Source organism: Oncorhynchus kisutch, linkage group LG6 (genome assembly GCF_002021735.2).
Source record: "Oncorhynchus kisutch isolate 150728-3 linkage group LG6, Okis_V2, whole genome shotgun sequence".
Lineage (NCBI taxonomy): Eukaryota > Metazoa > Chordata > Actinopteri > Salmoniformes > Salmonidae > Oncorhynchus > Oncorhynchus kisutch.
The window spans coordinates 42,803,075-42,822,819 of NC_034179.2; the positions used below are offsets into that span (position 1 = coordinate 42,803,075).

A 19,745-nucleotide genomic window follows, 5' to 3' on the forward strand; every position below is an offset into this window, starting at 1 on the left:
GAATCTTTAGTGGCACAGCCTTAGACCACTGCACCACTCGTGAGGCGATAATGTACTCTTAACACTATGTGTGTTTGTGTCCTCCTGCAGGTCTCCATGTGAATCTGTCCCATGATGCAACATGTGTCCCCAGCACTAACAATGATGGCCACTCAGAGCGTTCCTCCACCATCGTACCAGGAGAGCCAACAGGTCAGTACACCACTAGTAGTCAGCTCAGGGTTGGGGTCAAAGCTGTTTTTATTTCAGCCAATTAAGGAAATGGGATTAGAATGTAAATAATCAATTGAAAATTCCTTGCAGAAAACATTCTAGAGTTTTTTATTTGTCTTAAGTCAAATGCACTTCCTAACAAACATTGTTGTAAGAGTTTAAAGTATAGGCTAGACCTAACTGCAGATCTAGGAGCAGTTTACCCTACCTCAATGTCAACCTTAGACCAACAGGGCAAATCCACCACTTTTCAAATTCATTGTCATTATCTCCAACACAATAACAGTGTGAAAACGCAGCTTTTTTACGTTTTGTAGAAAAAATATATAAAGTAAATAATTATACCCGATGACATCACCCTAAGTTAAAACATTTAAAAAACATTGATTTTCAAACGCTATAAGATTTTTGTATTTATTAGGGATCCCTTTTAGCTGCTGCCAAGGCATTTTTTGGGGACCTTTCCTCTTATCTTTTTAATCACAGTTCATAGAAACGCCCCATTTTCACATACACTACCGTTCAAAAGTTTGAGAAAAGCACTTTTTTTTGTCCATTAAAATAACATCACATTGATCAGAAATACAGTGTAGACATTGTTAATGTTGTAAATGACTATTGTAGCTGGAAACGGCACAATTGTTATGGAATATCTACCTAACCTTAACCTGTCACCATTTGTAAGGTTGTTACATGTGTTACCCAGAAAAGGGAATGATTTCACTGTAGTCCCAAGTAGATGGTTTGTAGATGTTCAAAGCTGTCAACTACATTTCAACTAACTACTGACCTTAACCTGTATCCTAACCCTAAACTTAACCCCTATATATATATACAGTGGGGAGAACAAGTATTTGATACACTGCCGATTATGCAAATTTCCCACTTACAAAGCAGGTAGAGGTCTGTAATTCTTATCATAGGTACACTTCAACTGTGAGAGACGGACTCTAAAACAAAAATCCAGAAAATCACATTGTATGATTTTTAACATTTTACGACTAGGGGGCAGTATTTTAATTTTTGGATAAAAAACGTTCCCGTTTTAAACAAGATATTTTGTCACGAAAAGATGCTCGACTATGCATATAATTGACATCTTTGGATAGAAAACACTCTGACGTTTCCAAAACTGCAAAGATATTGTCTGTGAGTGCAACAGAACTAAGGTTACAGGTGAAACCCAGATAAAAATCCAATCAGGAAGTGCCGCATTTTTTGAAACCGCCTCATGCCAATGACTCTTTATATGGCTGTGAATGAGCTACGAATGAGCTTACATTTTCTACTTATTCCCCAAGGTGTCTACAGCATTGTGACGTCTTTTTACGCATTTATGTTGAAGAATAGCCGTAAGGGACCACATTTAGCAAGTGGTCACATGATGTCTCCCGCAGAAAATCTTGCGTAAAATACTGAGGTAGCCATTTTTCCAATTGCTTCTTATGAGAAACCAATTGTCTCGACGGATATATTATCGAATAGATATGTTAAAAACACCTTGAGGATTGATTCTAAACAACGTTTGCCATGTTTCTGTCGATATTTTGGAGCTAATTTGGAAAAAAGTTTGGCGTTGTAGTGACCGGTCGATTTCTCAGCCAAACGTGAAGAACAAACGGGAGCTATTTCGCCTACAAAAATAATATTTTTGGAAAAAAGGAACATTTGGTATCTAACTGGGAGTCTCCTGAGTGAAAACATCCAAAGTTCTTCAAAGGTAAATTATTTAATTTGATTGCTTTTCTTATTTTCGTGAAAATGTTGCCTGCTGCCAGCATAGCATAGCATTATGCCATGATAAACTTACACAAATGCTTCTCTAGCATTGGCTGTAAAGCATATTTTGAAAATCTGAGATGACAGTGTGATTAACAAAAGGCTAAGCTGTGTCTCAATATATTTCATTTGTGATTTTCATTAATAGGAACATTTTCTAGGGGTATTTATGTCCGCTGCGTTATGCTAATTCGTTTGAGGCTATGATTACGCTCCCGGATCCGGGTTTGAGAGTCACTTAAGTAATTAATTTGCATTTTATTGCATGACATAAGTATTTGATCACCTACCAACCAGTAAGAATTCCAGCTTGGTGAGAAGGCAACAACTGTTAGCTTTTTGGTCTAAACTCCACTCGCCATGTTTGGAGGAAGAAGAAGGAACACCATCCCAACCGTGAAGCATGGAGGTGGAAACATCTTTTGGGATGCTTTTCTGCAAAGGGGACAGGACGACTGCACCGTATTGAGGGGAGGATGGATGGGGCCATGTATCGCGAGATCTTGGCCAACAACCTCCTTCCCTCAGAGCATTGAAGATAGGTTGTGGCTGGGCCTTCCAGCATGACAACGACCTGAAACACACAGCCAGGGCAACTAAGGAGTGGCTCCGCAAGAAGCATCTCAAGGTCCTGGAGTGGCCTAGCCAGTCTCCAGACCTGAACCCAATAGAAAATCTTTGGAGGGAGCTGAAAGTCCGTATTGCCCAGCGACAGCCCCGAAACCTGAAGAATCTGGAGAAGGTCTGTATGGAGGAGTGGGCCAAAATCCCTGCTGCAGTGTGTGCAAACCTGATCAAGAACTACAGGAAAGGTTTCTGTATCAAATATTAAGTTCTGCTTTTCTGATGTATCAAATACTTATGTCATGCAATAAAATGCAAATTAATTACTTAAAAATCATACAATGTGATTTTCTAGATTTTTGTTTTAGATTCCGTCTCTCACAGTTGAAGTGTGCCTATGATAAAAAATGACAGACCTGTACATCCTTGGTAAGTAGGAAAACCTGCAAAATCATATATATATATATTATATATATATATACACATTGCCGTTTAAAATATACACTAACATTCAAAGGTTTGGGGTCACTTAGAAATGTCCTTGTTTTTAAAAGAAAAGCAAATTTTTTGTCCATTAAAATAACATCAAATTGATCAGAAATATAGTGTAGAGTAAACATTGTTAATATTGTAAATGACTATTGTAGCTGCAAATGGCAGATTTTTTAATGGAGTATCTACATTGGCGTACAGAGGCCCATTATCAGCAACCATTACTCCTGTGCTCCAATGGCATGTTGTGTTAGCTAATCCAAGTTTATAATTTTAAAAGGCTAATTGATCATTAGAAAACCCTTTTGCAATTAAGTTAGCACAGCTGACAACTGTTGTTCTGATTAAAGAAGCAATCAAACTGGCCTTTAGACTAGTTGAGTATCTGGATCATCAGCATTTGTGAGTTCGATTACAGGCTCAAAATGGCCAGAAACAAATAACTTTCTTCTGAAACTCGTCAGTCTATTTCAAAACTCGATCATCCAGAAAGTGGAGAGCAACACTTACGCAGTTCTACTACATGATATTTTTTCAAAATCGATGCATTAGACAGGATTAACTAAACATACTGACCAGCTCAAATAGACAGAAGCGTGCTATATTGCTGACCAATCCAAACTGATCTCTCGGCATGTCCAGCCCACTCATTATCTCAGGCAATCATAGCTAGCGGGAAGGTTGCTCACTATTTCTGTTGCTTAACAAATGGCATACAAGTTTGTTATTAAGGCACATGAAAGTTCACATGTTCCAGTAAAAAGTTTACTTTCAAATGGCTTTCCTGTGATGTAGTGACCCGCGACATACGCCTAGTTACCTGACACGAGTCACATATGAGGTTGAAAAGAGCCAGAATTGTCCTTTAACCTTATCCTAGCTAAGCAGTATCCTAGAGAAGGAAGTAGTGCAGGTTCAATCAGAGCCTCACCATCCCCCTCCCTGTCTCCACTCTACCACTGTCTCCTTCCGCCCAGAGGATTAGTGACAGGGGAGAGCTCCCAAGCCACAGTCAGTGCAGGCAACAAAATGCAAATGAGAGCTAGTTAAGTGTGAAGAAGCTAATTTATTTCCCATTTGGAGCCGAGATTAAGATGCTTCCTCCCCAAACCAACACAGGGGGGATGGAGGACCCATTTCCTTCTCTCCAAAGGCTGAGGGGGAAAAGGAGACGAGAGGAGGGGATGGGGTGGGAGAAGGAGAAAGAGGTGGGGGTAGGGGATCGACACGATTGAATAGATGCATTGTACACATCCAGACCATCACATCAAAATAACACACCCATCTTTCATAGGCCATGCGGAAAGTTCAAGCTGGTGGTCTATCCACTCTCATGTAGTTCACAGTATCTGATAATGTGTGTGTGTGTGCCTGCTAGAGATGAGATAGTGGAACACAAAACCAGTTTTCTAAGTAGAAAGCCCAGCCAGAAGAGGGCTAATGCACATACAGATCTGGGACCAGGCTACCAGTGTATGTAGTTGACTGTGGTTCTGATTGCATGAACAGATCTGGGACCAGGCTACCAGTCTATGCAGTTAACTGTGGTTCTGAGTTAGCTAATGCACAGACAGATCTGGGACCAGGCCTACTGTTCTATGTATTGAAGTTCACTGTGGTTCTGTTTGCTCTGCCCTCAGATGACGGGCACCACCCAACAGAACTCCAAGGCCCAACAGGTCCACATCTCAGCATCCTCAGAAACTGGGAATAGCCCCATCAATGTGACACTTGACCCCCAGGCCCAGCTGGAGTCAGATAAGCGGGCCGTTTACAGGTAAGATGTGGTCTCAAAGCATACATTTGTGCAATATACTGTACATTTTCTGTGCTATATACTGTAAATTCTCTCTGTTAGTTAATTCAAACTAAGCTCTCCAAAAAGTGGTAAGGCAAAACTCCCTTGAGGAGATTTTGAGAATCAAACAGACGCACGCACCCACTCCTGCATGGACGCACACACAAACACACACACACACACACACACACACACACACACACACACACACACACACACACACACACACACACACACACACACACACACACACACACACACACACACACACACACACACACACACACACACACACACACACACACCCAATGCTAAGGTAAGATTGAGCACGATGATGGTTGGTTTTCTGTATTTTCTCCAGGGCACTGGGTTTTGTGTAACCTATTGTGTGGTACATAATGTGTAAGGAATGATCTTTTCAAGTGCAGTATCACAATTAGGAAATCCTTGTAAGAGTAATTAAGTGAATAGACAGTTGCTGCCAACTGAAAACTAAACATACATTTTGAAAAACATCCTCCTCTCCCAACTCATCACTTGAATATTAATGTACTTTCATAATGGGCTTTTATTATCTGTTAATGAAGAAAATTATTCACAGAACACAGAAATGTGTAATATGTTCAGCAATCTCCCAATGAGAAATCATCTCCCCAATACCGTCTTCAGCAAACTCTATGATGACACTGCATGCTCTTTGTTCGGCTCACTGCCCTGGCTCCTTGGCTCTCCCCTAGTGTGGTTATCCACTGCTCTTGTCTGAGTGTGCTCTTGGCCCCATGGTTGGCCGGCTCAGGCCCCTTAGGCGAGTGCTGTGAAGGCCTCGCCAAGCCTGGGGCAGAATTTCTAAGCTCCTCTGAGATACAAGGCTTCTCTTTGATGTGAGCAGCCAGCCTGAGAGGGGCTGTGGGCACTGGAAAAGACACTCAGCCCCAGGCCCACGCTGCCTGTTCACTCATTATAGTCCCTCCTGAAAACACACTCACAGGCGGGCTCGCAGCCATGCTCACGCACACGTGAACTCACACACACACACACACACAAACGTATGTACAGTATATTCATGCACACATACACACACACACACACACACATACAGACCGCTAACCCTACCACTTGAAGGATATGAAACTGAAAGCAAAAAGGGGCTTCAAAACGTTGCCTTTTCTTCCTCTTTGACACTTCCAAATGTCCTTACAACATTCTAAACATCCACAGGCGGAGGAGACAGCTTCCTGTCTCCCACTTTATTGATCATCTCCTGTAGTGTGCTCACACCATGCGGCAGCACAACACACAACACATGCTGCTGCAATGACAAAAGCTAACTCGACAGATATATTGTGGGTTAAATCAAATCAGAAATGAACATATTCTGTTTGTGCCAATTGATGAACACATGTTGGAAACCTTCTTGGATTAAAGACAGAATGCTTGTTTTTTTATTTGGATGGCCTTGATGACAAAATGCTGTGCTATAATTAATAAAAGATACGCAACTTGATATGCAACTTTAAAGCATGTGTTCAATGAGTCAAATGTAGCCTCCAAAGCCATTGTCTCGACTCCCTCCCACTACTGTCAAAGATGCAAGGGAAACTTATACTGTACATTCTCAATCCAAAAAAAGATGCTCCTCCCCTGTTCCGCACTGTTCCAATTCTCCGCCGCCATTTGGGGGTTGGAAAGTTTTCAAAGTGATACCAGAGTTTGAATTAGCATCCCTGTAATTTATCCAGGAAGTTTGCAGCATCTCTCCCTTATTAATGTTTGTGCACACGTCAGTTCTTTTCGCTAATGGCCTGGATAGTGAGTTTGTTGTGCGCGGAGAACCTGTCTAGCTCCTCGATTCTCTTTGACGAGTCCTCGCTTAATTATTACAGGCGGAATCAACTTGTGATAGCTGTAATTAGCCTAACGAGTTACGAAGCTCCCGATGAAGAAGCGCTAGATTGGGCTTGTCTTATTAGCGAGCTAGCAGGCGGTCTGTTTTCCAGAGGTCGCTCCACTATGCCCAACTGATGGAGGCTGAACGAGAGTCATATTTTTTATTTGTTGTGTTCGTCTTTGTAAGGGAAATGTTGGTTGGGGAGATTTTAGCTACTTTGTTTTGATATGTAAAACAATAGTAAAACTTAGATGAACTGTTTGTTTGCTTGTTTCACAAGGACAACAGGAACACACAGTATCTCACAGAATCAATGTGGCAACTATTTCCGCCTTCATGGGTGGGTATATTGAGAAAATGTTCTGTACATTAAGAAGTTCAAATACATGCAGTGAACTTGAAATCTACAGTGCTTTTCCACATTTTGTGGACAAGACCCCATAATGTCAAAGTGGAATTATGTTTTTTGAAAATCTTACAAATTAATAAAAAATGAAAAGCTGAAATTTCTTGAGTCAATAAGTATTATGGTGTTATGGCAAGTCTGAAAGTTCAGGAGTAAAAATGTGCTTCACAGGTCATATAATAAGTTGCATGGACTCACTCTTTGTGCAATAATAGTGTCTAACAAGATTTTTGACTGACTACCTCATCTCTGTACCCCACACATACAATTATCTTTAAGGTCGAGCAGTTGAGCAGTGAATTTCAAATACAGATTCAACCACAAAGACCAGGGAGGTTTTCCAATGCCTCTCAAAGAAGTCCACCTATTGATAGATAGGTAAAAATTTAAAAAAGCAGACAATGAATATCCCTTTGAGCATGGTGAAGTTGTTAATTACCCTTAAGGATGGTGTATCAATACACCCAGTCACTACAAAGATACGTGCGTCCTTCCTAACTCAGTTGTCGGAGAGGAAGGAAACTGCTCAGGGATTTCACCATGAGGCTGTCATGGAAATTCTTACACAGGGACACTCAAAGTCAATCTTAAATTAATCATCCTTTATTTGTCAGTGCGCTGGAGAGGTTCCAACCAACTCAATGCACCATAGTACACATGTCAATCAGGAGCTCCCCCTGGGAAGTACCAGCAGTTGTCTTATATATGGCTATACACAGACAAGTTATATTTGCATGATTTAGCATAATTAATTAATCATTAACATTTTGTTTCATTCATGTGACTGACCAATACTGGTTCATAACATGTCACAGACCAATACCTCACGAGGCTTCTTCTCTCTATGCTGAGACCTTAAAACTGAGAAATTAATTCGTTCTCAAAACAAGGTCTGGGCGTGCTTCCAAATTGTAGATACTGATAAGTGAGGATTCATTAAGTCAGTCACTTGCATGAACACAGAAATTGTTTATTAGAACAGCACATGAATGAAACACAGAAATTAGTTATAAGAAAAGCACAAACATTACAATTCCCATTACAAGGCCAATGGTGACTTTAAAACAGTTACAGTTTAATGGCTGTGATAGGAAAAACTGAGGATGGATCAACAACATTGTAGCTACTCCACAACACTAACCTAAATGACAGAGTGAAAAGAAGGAAGCCTGTACAGAATAAAAACAGAGTGAAAAGAAGCAAGTCTGTACAAAATACCTGTTTACAATAAGGCAATAAAGTAAAACTGCAAACAAACTGGCAAAGAAATTAACTTTATGTCCTGAATACAAAGTGTTATGTTTGGGGCAAATCCAACACAACACATCAATGAGCACCACTCATCAATATTTTTCAAACATGGTGGTGGCTGGGAGTTTTATTTAGGATAAAAAGAAACAGAATAGAGCTAATCACTAATCTGCTAATCAGCTAATCTGCTTTCCAACAGACATTGGGAGACAAATTAATATTTCAGCAGGAAGCTAATATAAAACACAAGGCCAAATATACACCAGAATTGCTTACCAAGACGACAGACTTAAGTCGGCTTGAACATCGATGGCAAAACTTGAAAATGGTTGAATAGCAATGATCAACAATCAACTTTACAGAGCTTGAAGAATTTTTTGAATAATAATGTGCAAATATTGTACAATCCAGGTGTGCAAAGCTCTTAGAGACTTACCCCAAAGGTGATTCTAAGATGTATTGACTTAGGGGTGTGAATACTTATGTGAATTAGATATTTCTGGATTTCATTTTCAATACATTTGCAAAAAGTTGTAAACAAACATTTTCACTTTGTCATTATGGGGTATTTGTTTGTAGATGGGTGACAATTATTATTTTTTTTATCCATTTTGAATTCAGGCTGTAACACAACAAAATGTGGAATAAGTCAAGGGAGATGAATACTTTCTGAAGGCACAGTACAGAATGGTTGACAAAATTCGGTTTCACACAAAAGTCCCATATTTGTCATACATCCTCAATCTCAAAATGGAAAGCAAACAGCGTTACATGCTATAACACTTTTATTTTCAACCTTTGACATCATTGCCATCCAATTTCAAATGGGCCCAAATTGCAGTCCAAAGCCCTGTATGTTGTGTGTCACTCTACGCCGTAGTGGGTCTTGGCTGAAACCTGCTAATGCTGATCCGCCCGAGACATAGCCTCGTTATTGTTATTTATTGTGTTACTATTCTTCTATTTTTGTTTGTTCATTTTCTTAATTTTTAACTCTACATTGTAGGGACAGGGCTAGTAAGTAAGCATTTCATGGCAAAGACTACACCATGTGACAAATGCAATTTGAAGTGTGTGTTTGCTGCCACTTATTGAACTCCAGTGGGTGGACAGATTCACAGGGAAGCGAGGAATGAGAGGGTATGTGTGTGTGTTTGTGTGTTAGCGAGCACACACGTGTGTGCATCCATAGAGCAAAGTGGCGCAGCGGCGAGGCAGAGACATTCCGTATCATACACTATGGGAACGCTTTTAATTTGACAGTGCCCTGGGATGGGGCATGCAGCATGTCTGCGCACAGACTTCCGTAAATGCACCATAAAGTCTGTTTACCTTCACGGCTGTGAAGATCTCACCGCTATTTTGTCTCCCGTCTGACCGCTCCCACCATCCTTAACGACCAGCGCTGTTTGATGGCGCAAAGCTAGCCACCCGTGTTCCTTAAAAAAAAGGCTTCCCTTCGAGAGTTCAGCGGGCTGGTTGAAAGGTGTTTGTGTCAGAGCCCAGTGGTTTATTGGCATGGTCAGTCTGATCTCTGGTTGGTTCCTCACCGTTTGACTTGACTGAGAAGGTTGAGAGAGGAAGGGCTGCAGGATATTTGTGAGGGAGTTTCTCAAGCGATTTTAACTTTGATATTGTTACGGATACAGAGAACTGGTTACTTGTGGAAGTAAGCATCTTTCGTTAATGTTAATCACAGGAACATTAACGACCACAGCTGATATGACTGAATAGATTTAAACGGCCTGGACAGTTTGAATGGTGAATACAAACTATAACTTGAAATGAGTAACATGAAAAGATTACACTGGCTTAACTGGATCAATGAAAGTGTCACGCTCTGATGATAGGAAGGTGACACACCAGCCCATCTGCCTCCGTCTCCCATGAGCCCACTTGCTCTCTACAACTGGACTGTGACAGAGACAGAGAATACAAGCACGCAGGCAGATATGCGCACACGCACGCACACACACTTCAGATCTCACATACCGCAGACACTACACCCTGTGCTGGCTTTGCCCATCTATCCCGCATTGCAGGTGATGGAGGGAGGATGGACCAACAATGACTGTATATATGAATGGATAAATCAAATCAAATCAAATGGTATTGGTCACATACAGATGGTTAGCAGATGTTATTGTGAAATGCTTATGCTTCTAGATTCGACAGTGCAGCAGTATCTAACAGGTAATATGTAAGAATTCCACAACAAAACCTAATATCTAACAAATTCCACAGCAAAACCTAATAGCTAACAGATTCCACAGAAAATCCTCATACACACAATCTAGTAAAGGAATGGGATGAGAATATATAAGTATAAAATATATGGGTGAGCAGTGACAGAGCGGCTAAGATGCAATAATTATTAAAGAATAGATAGTGAAGTATACAGTATACATTACAGTATATACATATGAGATGAGTAATGCGTGATATGTAAACATTCTTAAAGTGGCATTATTAAAGTGACTAGTGTTCCATTTATTAAAGTGGCCAAAGATATCAAGTCTGTAGGTAGGCAGCCACCTCTCTGTGCTAGTGGTGGCTATTTAACAATCTGATGGCCTTGAGATCTGATGTACCTGTACTGACCTCGCCTTCTGGATGGAAATGGGGTGAACAGGCAGTGGCTCGGGTGGTTATTGTCCTTGATGATCTTTTTTGCCTTCCTGTGACATCGGGTGTAGTAGGTGTCCTGGAGGGAAGAGCCTTGCGGTTGTAGGCGGTGCAGTTGCCGTACCAGGCGGTGATACAGCCCGACAGGATGCTCTCAATTGTGCACCTGTAAAAGTTAGTGAGGGTTTTCGGTGACAAACCACATTTTTTCAGCCTTCTGAGGTTTTTCAGCCTTCACCACACTGTCTGTGTGCGTGGACCATTTCAGTTTGTCGGTGATATGTACATGTATGATTAAAACGTTCCACCTTCTCCACTGCTGTCCCGTCGATGTGGATAGGGGGGTGCTCCCTTTGCTGTTTCCTGAAGTCCACGATCATCTCTTTTGTTTTGCTGACACCGCACTCCCAGGGCCCTCACCTCCTCCCTGTAGGCTGTCTCGTCATTGTTTGTAATCAAGCCTACCACTGTTGTGTCGTCTGCAAACTTGATGGTTGAGTTGGAGGCGTGCATGGCCACGCAGTCGTGGGTGAACAGGGAGTACAGGAGGGGGCTGAGAACGCACCCTTGTGGGGCACAAGTGTTGAGGATCAGCGGAGTGGAGATAGTGTTTCCTACATTCACTACCTGGGGGCGGCTCGTCAGGAAGTCCAGGACCCAGTTGCACAGGGCGGGGTCGAGACCCAGGGTCTCAAGCTTAATGAGGAATTTGGTGGGTACTATGGTGTTGAATGTAGAGCTGTAGTCAATGAACAACGTTCTTACAGGTATTCCTCTTGTCCACATGGGATAGGGCAGTGTGATAGCGATTGTACCGTCTGTGGACCTATTGGGGTGGTAAGCAAATTGAAGTGGGTCTAGGGTGACAGTTAGGGTGGAGGTGATATGATCCTTGACTAGTCTCTCAAAGCACTTCATGATGACAGATATGAGTGCTACGGGGCGATAGTAATTTGTTCAGTTACCTTACCTTTCTTGGGAACAGGAACAATAGTGGCCATCTTGAAGCATGTGGGGACAGCAGTCTGGAATAGGGATTGATTGAATATGTTCGCAAACACACCAGCCAGCTGGTCTGCGCATGCTCTGAGGACGCAGCTATGGATGCCGTCTGGGCCGGCAGCCTTGCGAGGGTTAACATGTGTAAAAAGTTTTACTCACATTGGCCACGGAGAAGGAGAGTCCACAGTCTTTGGTACCGGGCCGCGTCAGTGGCACTGTATTTTCCTCAAAGCGTGCAAAGAAGTTGTTTAATTTGTCTGGAAGCAAGATGTCGATGCCCTTCGACAGGGCTGGGTTTCTTTTTGTAATTCGTGATTGTCTTGTAGACCCTGCCACATACGTCTCGTGTTTGATCCTTTGAATTGCGACTCCACTTTGTCTCTATACTGACACTTTGCTTGCTTGATTGCCTTACAGAGGGAATAACTACACTGTTTGTATTCAGCCATATTTCCAGTCACCTTGCCATGATTAAATACGGTGGTACGTGCTTTCAGTTTTGCTCGAATGCTGCCATCAATCCATGGTTTCTGGTTAGGGAAGTTTTTAATGGTCACAGTGGGTACAACATGCTCACTGAGTCAGCATATACGTCAATGTTATTATCTGAGGCTACCATGAACATATCCGATTGGTCAGACCAGCGTTGGATAGACCTACGCCCGGGCGCTTCCTTTTTTAGTTTCTGCCTATAGGAGGGGAGCAACAAGATGGAGTCATGGTCAGATTTTCTAAAAGGAGGGCAGGGGAGGGCCTTGTAGGATTGTGGAAGTTAGAGTCACAATGGTCAAGCGTGTTACTCACTTGTGTACAGCAATCGATATTCTGATAGAATTTAGGTAGCCTTGTTCTCAAATTATCTTTGTTAAAATACCCAGCTACAATAACTGCAGCCTCAACATATATGGTTTCCAGTTTGCAAAAAGTCCAGTGAAGTTCCTTGATGGCTGTCTTGGTGTCCGCTTGCAGGGTGATATACACGGCTGTGACCGAGGAGAGTTCTCTTGGGAGATAATATGGTTGGCATTTGATTGTGAGGAATTCTAGGTCAGGTGAACAAAAGGACTTGAGTTCCTGTATGTTGTTACAATTACACCATGAGTCGTTAATCATGGAACATACACCCCCACCCTTCTTCTTACCAGAGAGATGTTTATTCCTGTCGGCGCGATGCACTGAAAATCCCTTTGGTTGTATGGACTCCGACAGCATGTCCCCAGCTAGCCATGTTTCCGTGAAACAGAGCATGTTACGATCCTGGATATCTCTTTGGAATGCAACTCTTGCCCGGATTTCATCAACTTTGTTAACTAGGGACTGGACATTAGCGAGTAATATACTCGGAAGCGGTGGGTGGTGTGTGCGCATCCGAAGCCTCACTAGAAGACCGCTCTGGCACCTTCTCCTCTAGCTGTGTTTTGGGTCGGCCTCTGGAATCAGTTCAAATGCCCTGGGAGGCACAGACAAATGATCCGCTTTGGGACAAAGCATAGTGCTGGTTGTGCTGGTAAGTTGACGTCTCTCTGTAATCTTCTCGGTTGTATGTAATAACACTTAAGGTTTTCTGGGCTAACAATGTAAGAAATAATACATAAAAAACTAAATACTGCACAGTTTCCTAAGGACTAGAAGCGAAGCTGCCATCTCTATCAGCACCAATCAGTAAGCCATCGATCATGTGACACCATTCATTCCTATGTGAAGACTCAATAGGACATTGAAGCCAAATGAAGTTGGTTAAGGTGCCGTCTCATGGAGACATAACAGGTGTAGTTGGTGCTACTCCAGGAAGTGACGTTGCAGGCCAGCTCAGTGCTGCCCCTCTCATTGAGTATCTCAAGTTGAAGGCCGACCGGGATATGCAGGCTGCCATTAGCAACTCAATTATCCTTATAACTTCCTCTTCCTCTGATCTTAAAATAATCAGTTATAGAACATGCATCGGTGTATTAGAAGCAATTATTGTTAACATGATTGTCTTTGAAACATTTTTTTTATTTACACAAAGGTTAACCGCGAAGATCGACATTTTTCCATTCTCTATGGAAAATTAGGAGATTCTGTTTTCTGGTAACAATGCCTGCAGTACCGCGGTCGGCCTTGAACTTTCAGTCGTTCTCCCCTGGGATGGACAAGGGAAGAAAGAGAGCAAAATAGAGAATAGGAGAGACCGAGAAATAAATAGGGGGAAGAAATACAGAAGGGAGGTGGGAGGACAAGACAGAAGGAAGGAAGTAAAAGAGCAAAAGGAGGAGGCAGAGAGATGGGCTGCCGTTAAACTCACTGTGTGTGAGTGTCCCTGCTTGCGCGTGTGTGCGCGTGTGTTTCTTGCATGCGTGTGCATGCTTGTTTGCGTACATGCACGTGCATGTGTGTGTGTGTGTGCACGTGTATGTGTATGTGTGCCCCCTGCACAGGGTGTGCTTCAGACATGTAGCCTGGGGGAGAGGGCCTTGTCGAGAGCAGACACAGCGTGATTCCTGCCACAAACTGGGTCCTAATAAAGCGCCCGGGCATATGGCAGGACTGATTAGAATGGCAAACACGGTGAACACACAGATAGAGCCACCCCCTCCTCTAACCTTCTTCACCCCCTGGGTGGGTTGCCAAAAGCTTCCCAACAAAAACAGCGGCAGAGAACAAAATTGGAATAGCAAAACATGGTTGCTCTTTAGGGGCGGCACCTTTTGTCCAATTACGGAAATACTTTAATTTTACATGGTTTTTCTGAAGTGTTTGTTTCTACCACAGGTACTACAGGTATTTCTGCTTACAGATTTACTTCCATTGTATATGGAGAGAGGAATGAAAAATGACCTTAGGCATAAATAAGTCCCCACAATTATAAGTACAGATCGATAAGCCAAGGTATAGAAACTCAGAAGGCACACACCCTTGCTAATGACAGCAAGGCCACAAACACGTACGCAATTAGTATCACACCATGGATGCGTTCGATACGGCACCCTATTTCCTATGTGCACCACTTTGGACCACTATATAGTGAATAGGGTGCCAATATAGTCAATTGAGTGCCATTTCAGATGCACCCCCATGCCTTTGATTCACGTATGATACTGCAGATAAAGGGTAGGTTTTTCATAACCATTCCCCAACCTTAATGTTTAAGTGAACACGTATCGTGCGAGTGTGATTCATGGAGGACCGTTTCGGTGGGGTGTTTTTGTCGTGGCTCGGTTGGTGCAGGAGGAGAGATTTTGTGCTGACTGACTCCACGCTCACTCCCTCCGTCCTTTAAATGGCTCTTTTATGGCCCGGGTAACGATCCCCCCGTCGGCCGTCTCCATTCCGTCGCACTGCAGATAGAGACTGGCTGTTTTTTTGGTGTCCTCGATGTGGGGCTAAATGGTGTCCATATTAGGACAGCCTTAGTATCAGAAAGACTTATACAGCATTCACCGAAGTCCGATCCACTCACTGATCTACCACTGTCTGTTTCCTAAGCATGAAACTGTGTAGCCTCCATTCAAGCTATGAGTATAAGAAATGAAATACTCCCAATTTGCACAGCTTGGGTTAAGGCATACAGAAGTACCAAAATAGTGACTATTAAATCAAGGGAAACAAAATGTGACACATTATTCAATAGAACTGAGAAAATATTTTCATGTTTATTACTTGGTAGGCCTACATTTATTTGCACCGACCTGAGCAGCTGATTGAGCGTAGAACCATGTAAAAAGTCCAAAACCAGGAAAAATATCCTAAACCAGGCAAAAGGTCCATGACTGTTATGTGCCTGGAGCCTTACCATTTAATAACTCCATCTAAAATAAGGATTAAATTGTGTCATTACTGCTATTGTTTATTTGCCTGACAACTCACCCTGAATTGAATTCCGCTGCTCTATCAATTGCTACATACATTCAGTCTGGAACTGCCATCCTAGAAGTTGTTTGTGTGACAAAATGAGGGGTGTCGTACAAAACAAATTAATCAGCGATTGGATCATCTCTAACAAATCAGAGTATCAAAGTTGATCATGTAGGCCAGCTCTGGCCCAACCCATCAGATTCTGGGACCAATCAGAATGGTCACAATATGTTCGCATTCTATGGATTGTCAGCAAGGGATGCAAATCCAGACCCATTGTGGAGAAGAACCGTTTTTCTCTTACTGTGGTGTTGTAGGTGTGGGCCAGGCGGCCAATAAAACCTAATGTGTACCCATAATGCCCCAGGGTTATGAGAAGAAGCCCCACGGCATCATATCTCCATTACATCAGTTGTGTGTGTGTGTGTGTGTGTGTGTGTGTGTGTGTGTGTGTGTGTGTGTGTGTGTGTGTGTGTGTGTGTGTGTGTGTGTGTGCGTGTGCGTGTGCATGTGCGTGTGCGTGTGCGTGTGCGCCTGTCTGTGTTTACAGAAAGCACTACTGAGGAAGGGGGAACAAACATTTCTATTGGAATCAATAACATGATAAATTCCTATATTTATCTGGGTTTTCATTTTAGATTAGTTCAATAGTTGGACCAATTTTTACTCTCATAAGACAATGACTGTCTATAACACTTAGATATCTTAGCCCTAGTTCATCGCTCCATCGCCTCACCAAACTAAAAATTACGCCACGTTCTCTTTGGAATAGCGTGGATAGAGTGCTTTCTGAAACCATGCAGTGGTAGTTCACCCCGTCAGACCTTTGACAATAGTTTGCTCTTTGGGCCTGGAATGGGTTAAGCACACCTCTGTTTCATACAGCGCGCCAGAGCAGTTCTTCCAGAGTCGGGAGAAATGGTCATGCATATTGATATATGTTAATTGCATGCAAATAAAGGTTGCTTCTCTACAACACCCACAACGGAAGCACAATCATGGCCTCGGATTGGGACAAACTCTTTTTCACTCCGTGGGCGGTGGTATACATTACAGTGGCCGTGGTTTTCAAAGCTCAAGGACTGTCCGATGCACATGCACTTTCAACTGGAAACCCTCCGCCTGGGACCTCATTCATAACTTAAACTATGGTGGGTTAATACTTATAGTTTACAAATGCACTTTCATATTAGTGCATACTTTTGCTTAATTTCCTCTTCATCTATTGGTTAATATTCTCCACTCCCCTTTCATTTCTGGTCATTCATTTCACCTGTCACTGCTGTGTTCCCTGAAGAAGGCCTGTGAGCCGCAACGTGTTGGTGTATTTATTTATTTATTTTTTACTATTCAATAGCCACTAAAATAAAGGCTTTTTAACTTTTCCACAAGAGTGCCTTGGTTTTTTGAAGTACAACTTACTTTGGTCGCTATAAATTATACCCCATTCTCCGAATTCATGTTTTTATTTACCTAGGCAAGTCAGAACAAATTATTATTTACAATGACAGCCTACCCCGGCCAAACCTGGACTATGCTGGGCCAATTGTGCGCCACCCTATGGGACTCCCAATCCCAATCGGATGTGATACAGCCTGGATTCAAACCAAGGACTGAAATGACACCTCTTGCATTGAGATGCAGTGACTTAGACCGCTGCACCACTCGGAATCACCTCTCTATCTATCTTCATTTGATGCCAAAACAGCGGTCCCTATTTGCTAGCCAACAAACAATGTCAATCTACTAAATTTACCTGAATGAAATATAGAAAACTGATGTGTGTGGCCATAAAAGACAGAAGGTAACAATGTAGGTGAGATTTAATCCAATTTCACTGCGATTGGTTAGTCAACATGCAATAATACCTGTCAATCGCTGAGAGGAATTATTTGCATTGCTGGCTTCATTAAAAACTGCTAATCGGAAGGATTTAAAAAAAATCTTATTCATTTCTTGGGGTTCTGAGACCAACTTTAGAATATTATCCTGGAGGCATACTCACACAACCAGTCTCGTTACTTTGCGTGAGTGATATCTCTCAACTTCAAACAATGCAATTTTTTTTGTTGTTTAGCTTCTTTCTATTCTGTGACTGCATGAAATAGCAAACATAAATGTGAATTCAGCGATTTACATTTGTTTACTTCATCTTTGGGGCTCCCTGATCAAACTGTAACATCCATTACTGTAGTTAAGTTTAGCCAAACTCTACTTTATGGCTTAGCAGTGTGTTAAAAAGATTCCACGATCCGAACATGAGCGAATTATTGGCTTGAACTCGATACTGTGTGGATTCCACTGAAATCTAGGATACTGTGTGGATTCCACTGAAATCTACGCCCACCAACCAGAATGGCGTGAAAAGAGTATTCCCCCTTCGATTCACATGTAGACGTGTTAGAACAGACCCAGGGTCTGTTTCTGTGGTGGCAGAAATGCTAAAAGGCTTATATTCATGGTTAGTATAGTTTTTGGTGCTCTTTGAACCAGCAATTGACGGTAAAAACATGACTTCTCAACACAGAGGTTGAAGCGTTCATAACGGATGGGCACTACATCAACATATGAATTACTTTGCAATCTCGGGAGAAAATAGAACGTTTGCTCTGCACAGTAATATCGCCATCGCTAACATACCGCATGGTTTATTTTAGGGATGAGAAGACGCTTTGTGATTCCTTAGTTAAAGGGAGTTTTGAAATCTGAAGATACCGTTAACCGCGACACCGTAAACCGATCATATTCAGTTTCAAACATTAACGTCTGCGCTGCACAGGTATGCGATTGGTCTTTACCTTTTTAGTGCAATAAACTTTGTCGTTTCTTTAGCACAGAAGAGGTCGCCGTTATGCCTGAATTCGACCCAAAACCAACTGTAGTGTTGAGATCGGTTGTATGAAAACAATCAGTATGTCATGAAAAGCTCTCAACCGTGCCAGCCCGCTCTTAATTTCTATTCAGTTCCACTCACCATAAGTTGGTCGTCTGAACTGTGCGTTAGATCACCAACAAGTTAAATAATTGAACACCTGCCATAGCATAGGACCTGAAAAACAAGCCACGATGAACATATTACCCCTTTGCAGCCAGCCCCTCTACCTTGCCCCCCCCCCCCTCCACTCCTATCCTCTATCTTCTCTTTCCTTCATCCCCTTCCTCTGTGTGCGGTTTCAGAGGGAGGAAGTAGTTGGCACTTATAGCGAACCCCTCTCTCTCTCTCTCTCGCTCTCTCGCACGCCCCGTGAATGAGGCCGGGGGGACTGCAGCTCAGCGCTCTGCGCATGGCCGCCTGTTTAGTATTCGTCTCACGTCTGGCCGAGGGAGCCGCATTAAATTGGGATCAGGCAGATTAGAGTCTAATATAGTGGGCTATTAAAGGCTGCGAGCCATGGGTTAGAGCCAGAGCAGGGGCCCACTCTCCCAGCATCCTAGAGTAGCCCTGTGTGCTGCATGCCCACTTCCCCCCTACCTACCTACTCTCTCACGCCACATATACACACACACACGCGTGCACGTTCGCAGATGGATGGATGTATGCATGCTTACACGTAGGCACAGACCAACGCACACACACAAACACACGCACACCACTTTAGTACAGAGACGGATGCAGGGAGGTCATGTTTTTGGGGGAGATTTTAATTAATTGTCATGTCGTTTCATGTTATGAGGTGCCTCTGCTATTTTGGGTTTTACAACATGAAATACGCAAAGCTATAAAGGTTATTGGTACTATAGTGTGCTTGATGAAGTGCTTCTTAGTGTTTGAATAGTTTTGCACATTCAAAGGCTTTTTCCTGGCATTTGTATGATTATTAAGGAGTGATTAAGATGTTTTTATCTTCTATTCTATTTGATTTGCTATTGTTCTCTGTTTTAGTCTTGTCCAG

General features: G+C 42.5%; 1 protein-coding gene across 2 annotated transcripts in view; it reads left to right on the forward strand.

Annotated features, from left to right (window-relative positions):
* Positions 1-19,745, forward strand: part of LOC109892870 (homeobox protein PKNOX2) — an 88,257-nt gene that overhangs the window by 53,811 nt on the left and 14,701 nt on the right. For both annotated transcript variants that reach the window (XM_020485712.2, XM_020485713.2), the window contains exons 3-4: positions 91-192; positions 4,689-4,825. In XM_020485712.2, the coding sequence (XP_020341301.1) occupies positions 112-192; positions 4,689-4,825 (218 nt within the window). In that variant the 5' untranslated portion in view covers positions 91-111. The remainder of the gene's footprint in view (positions 1-90; positions 193-4,688; positions 4,826-19,745) is intronic.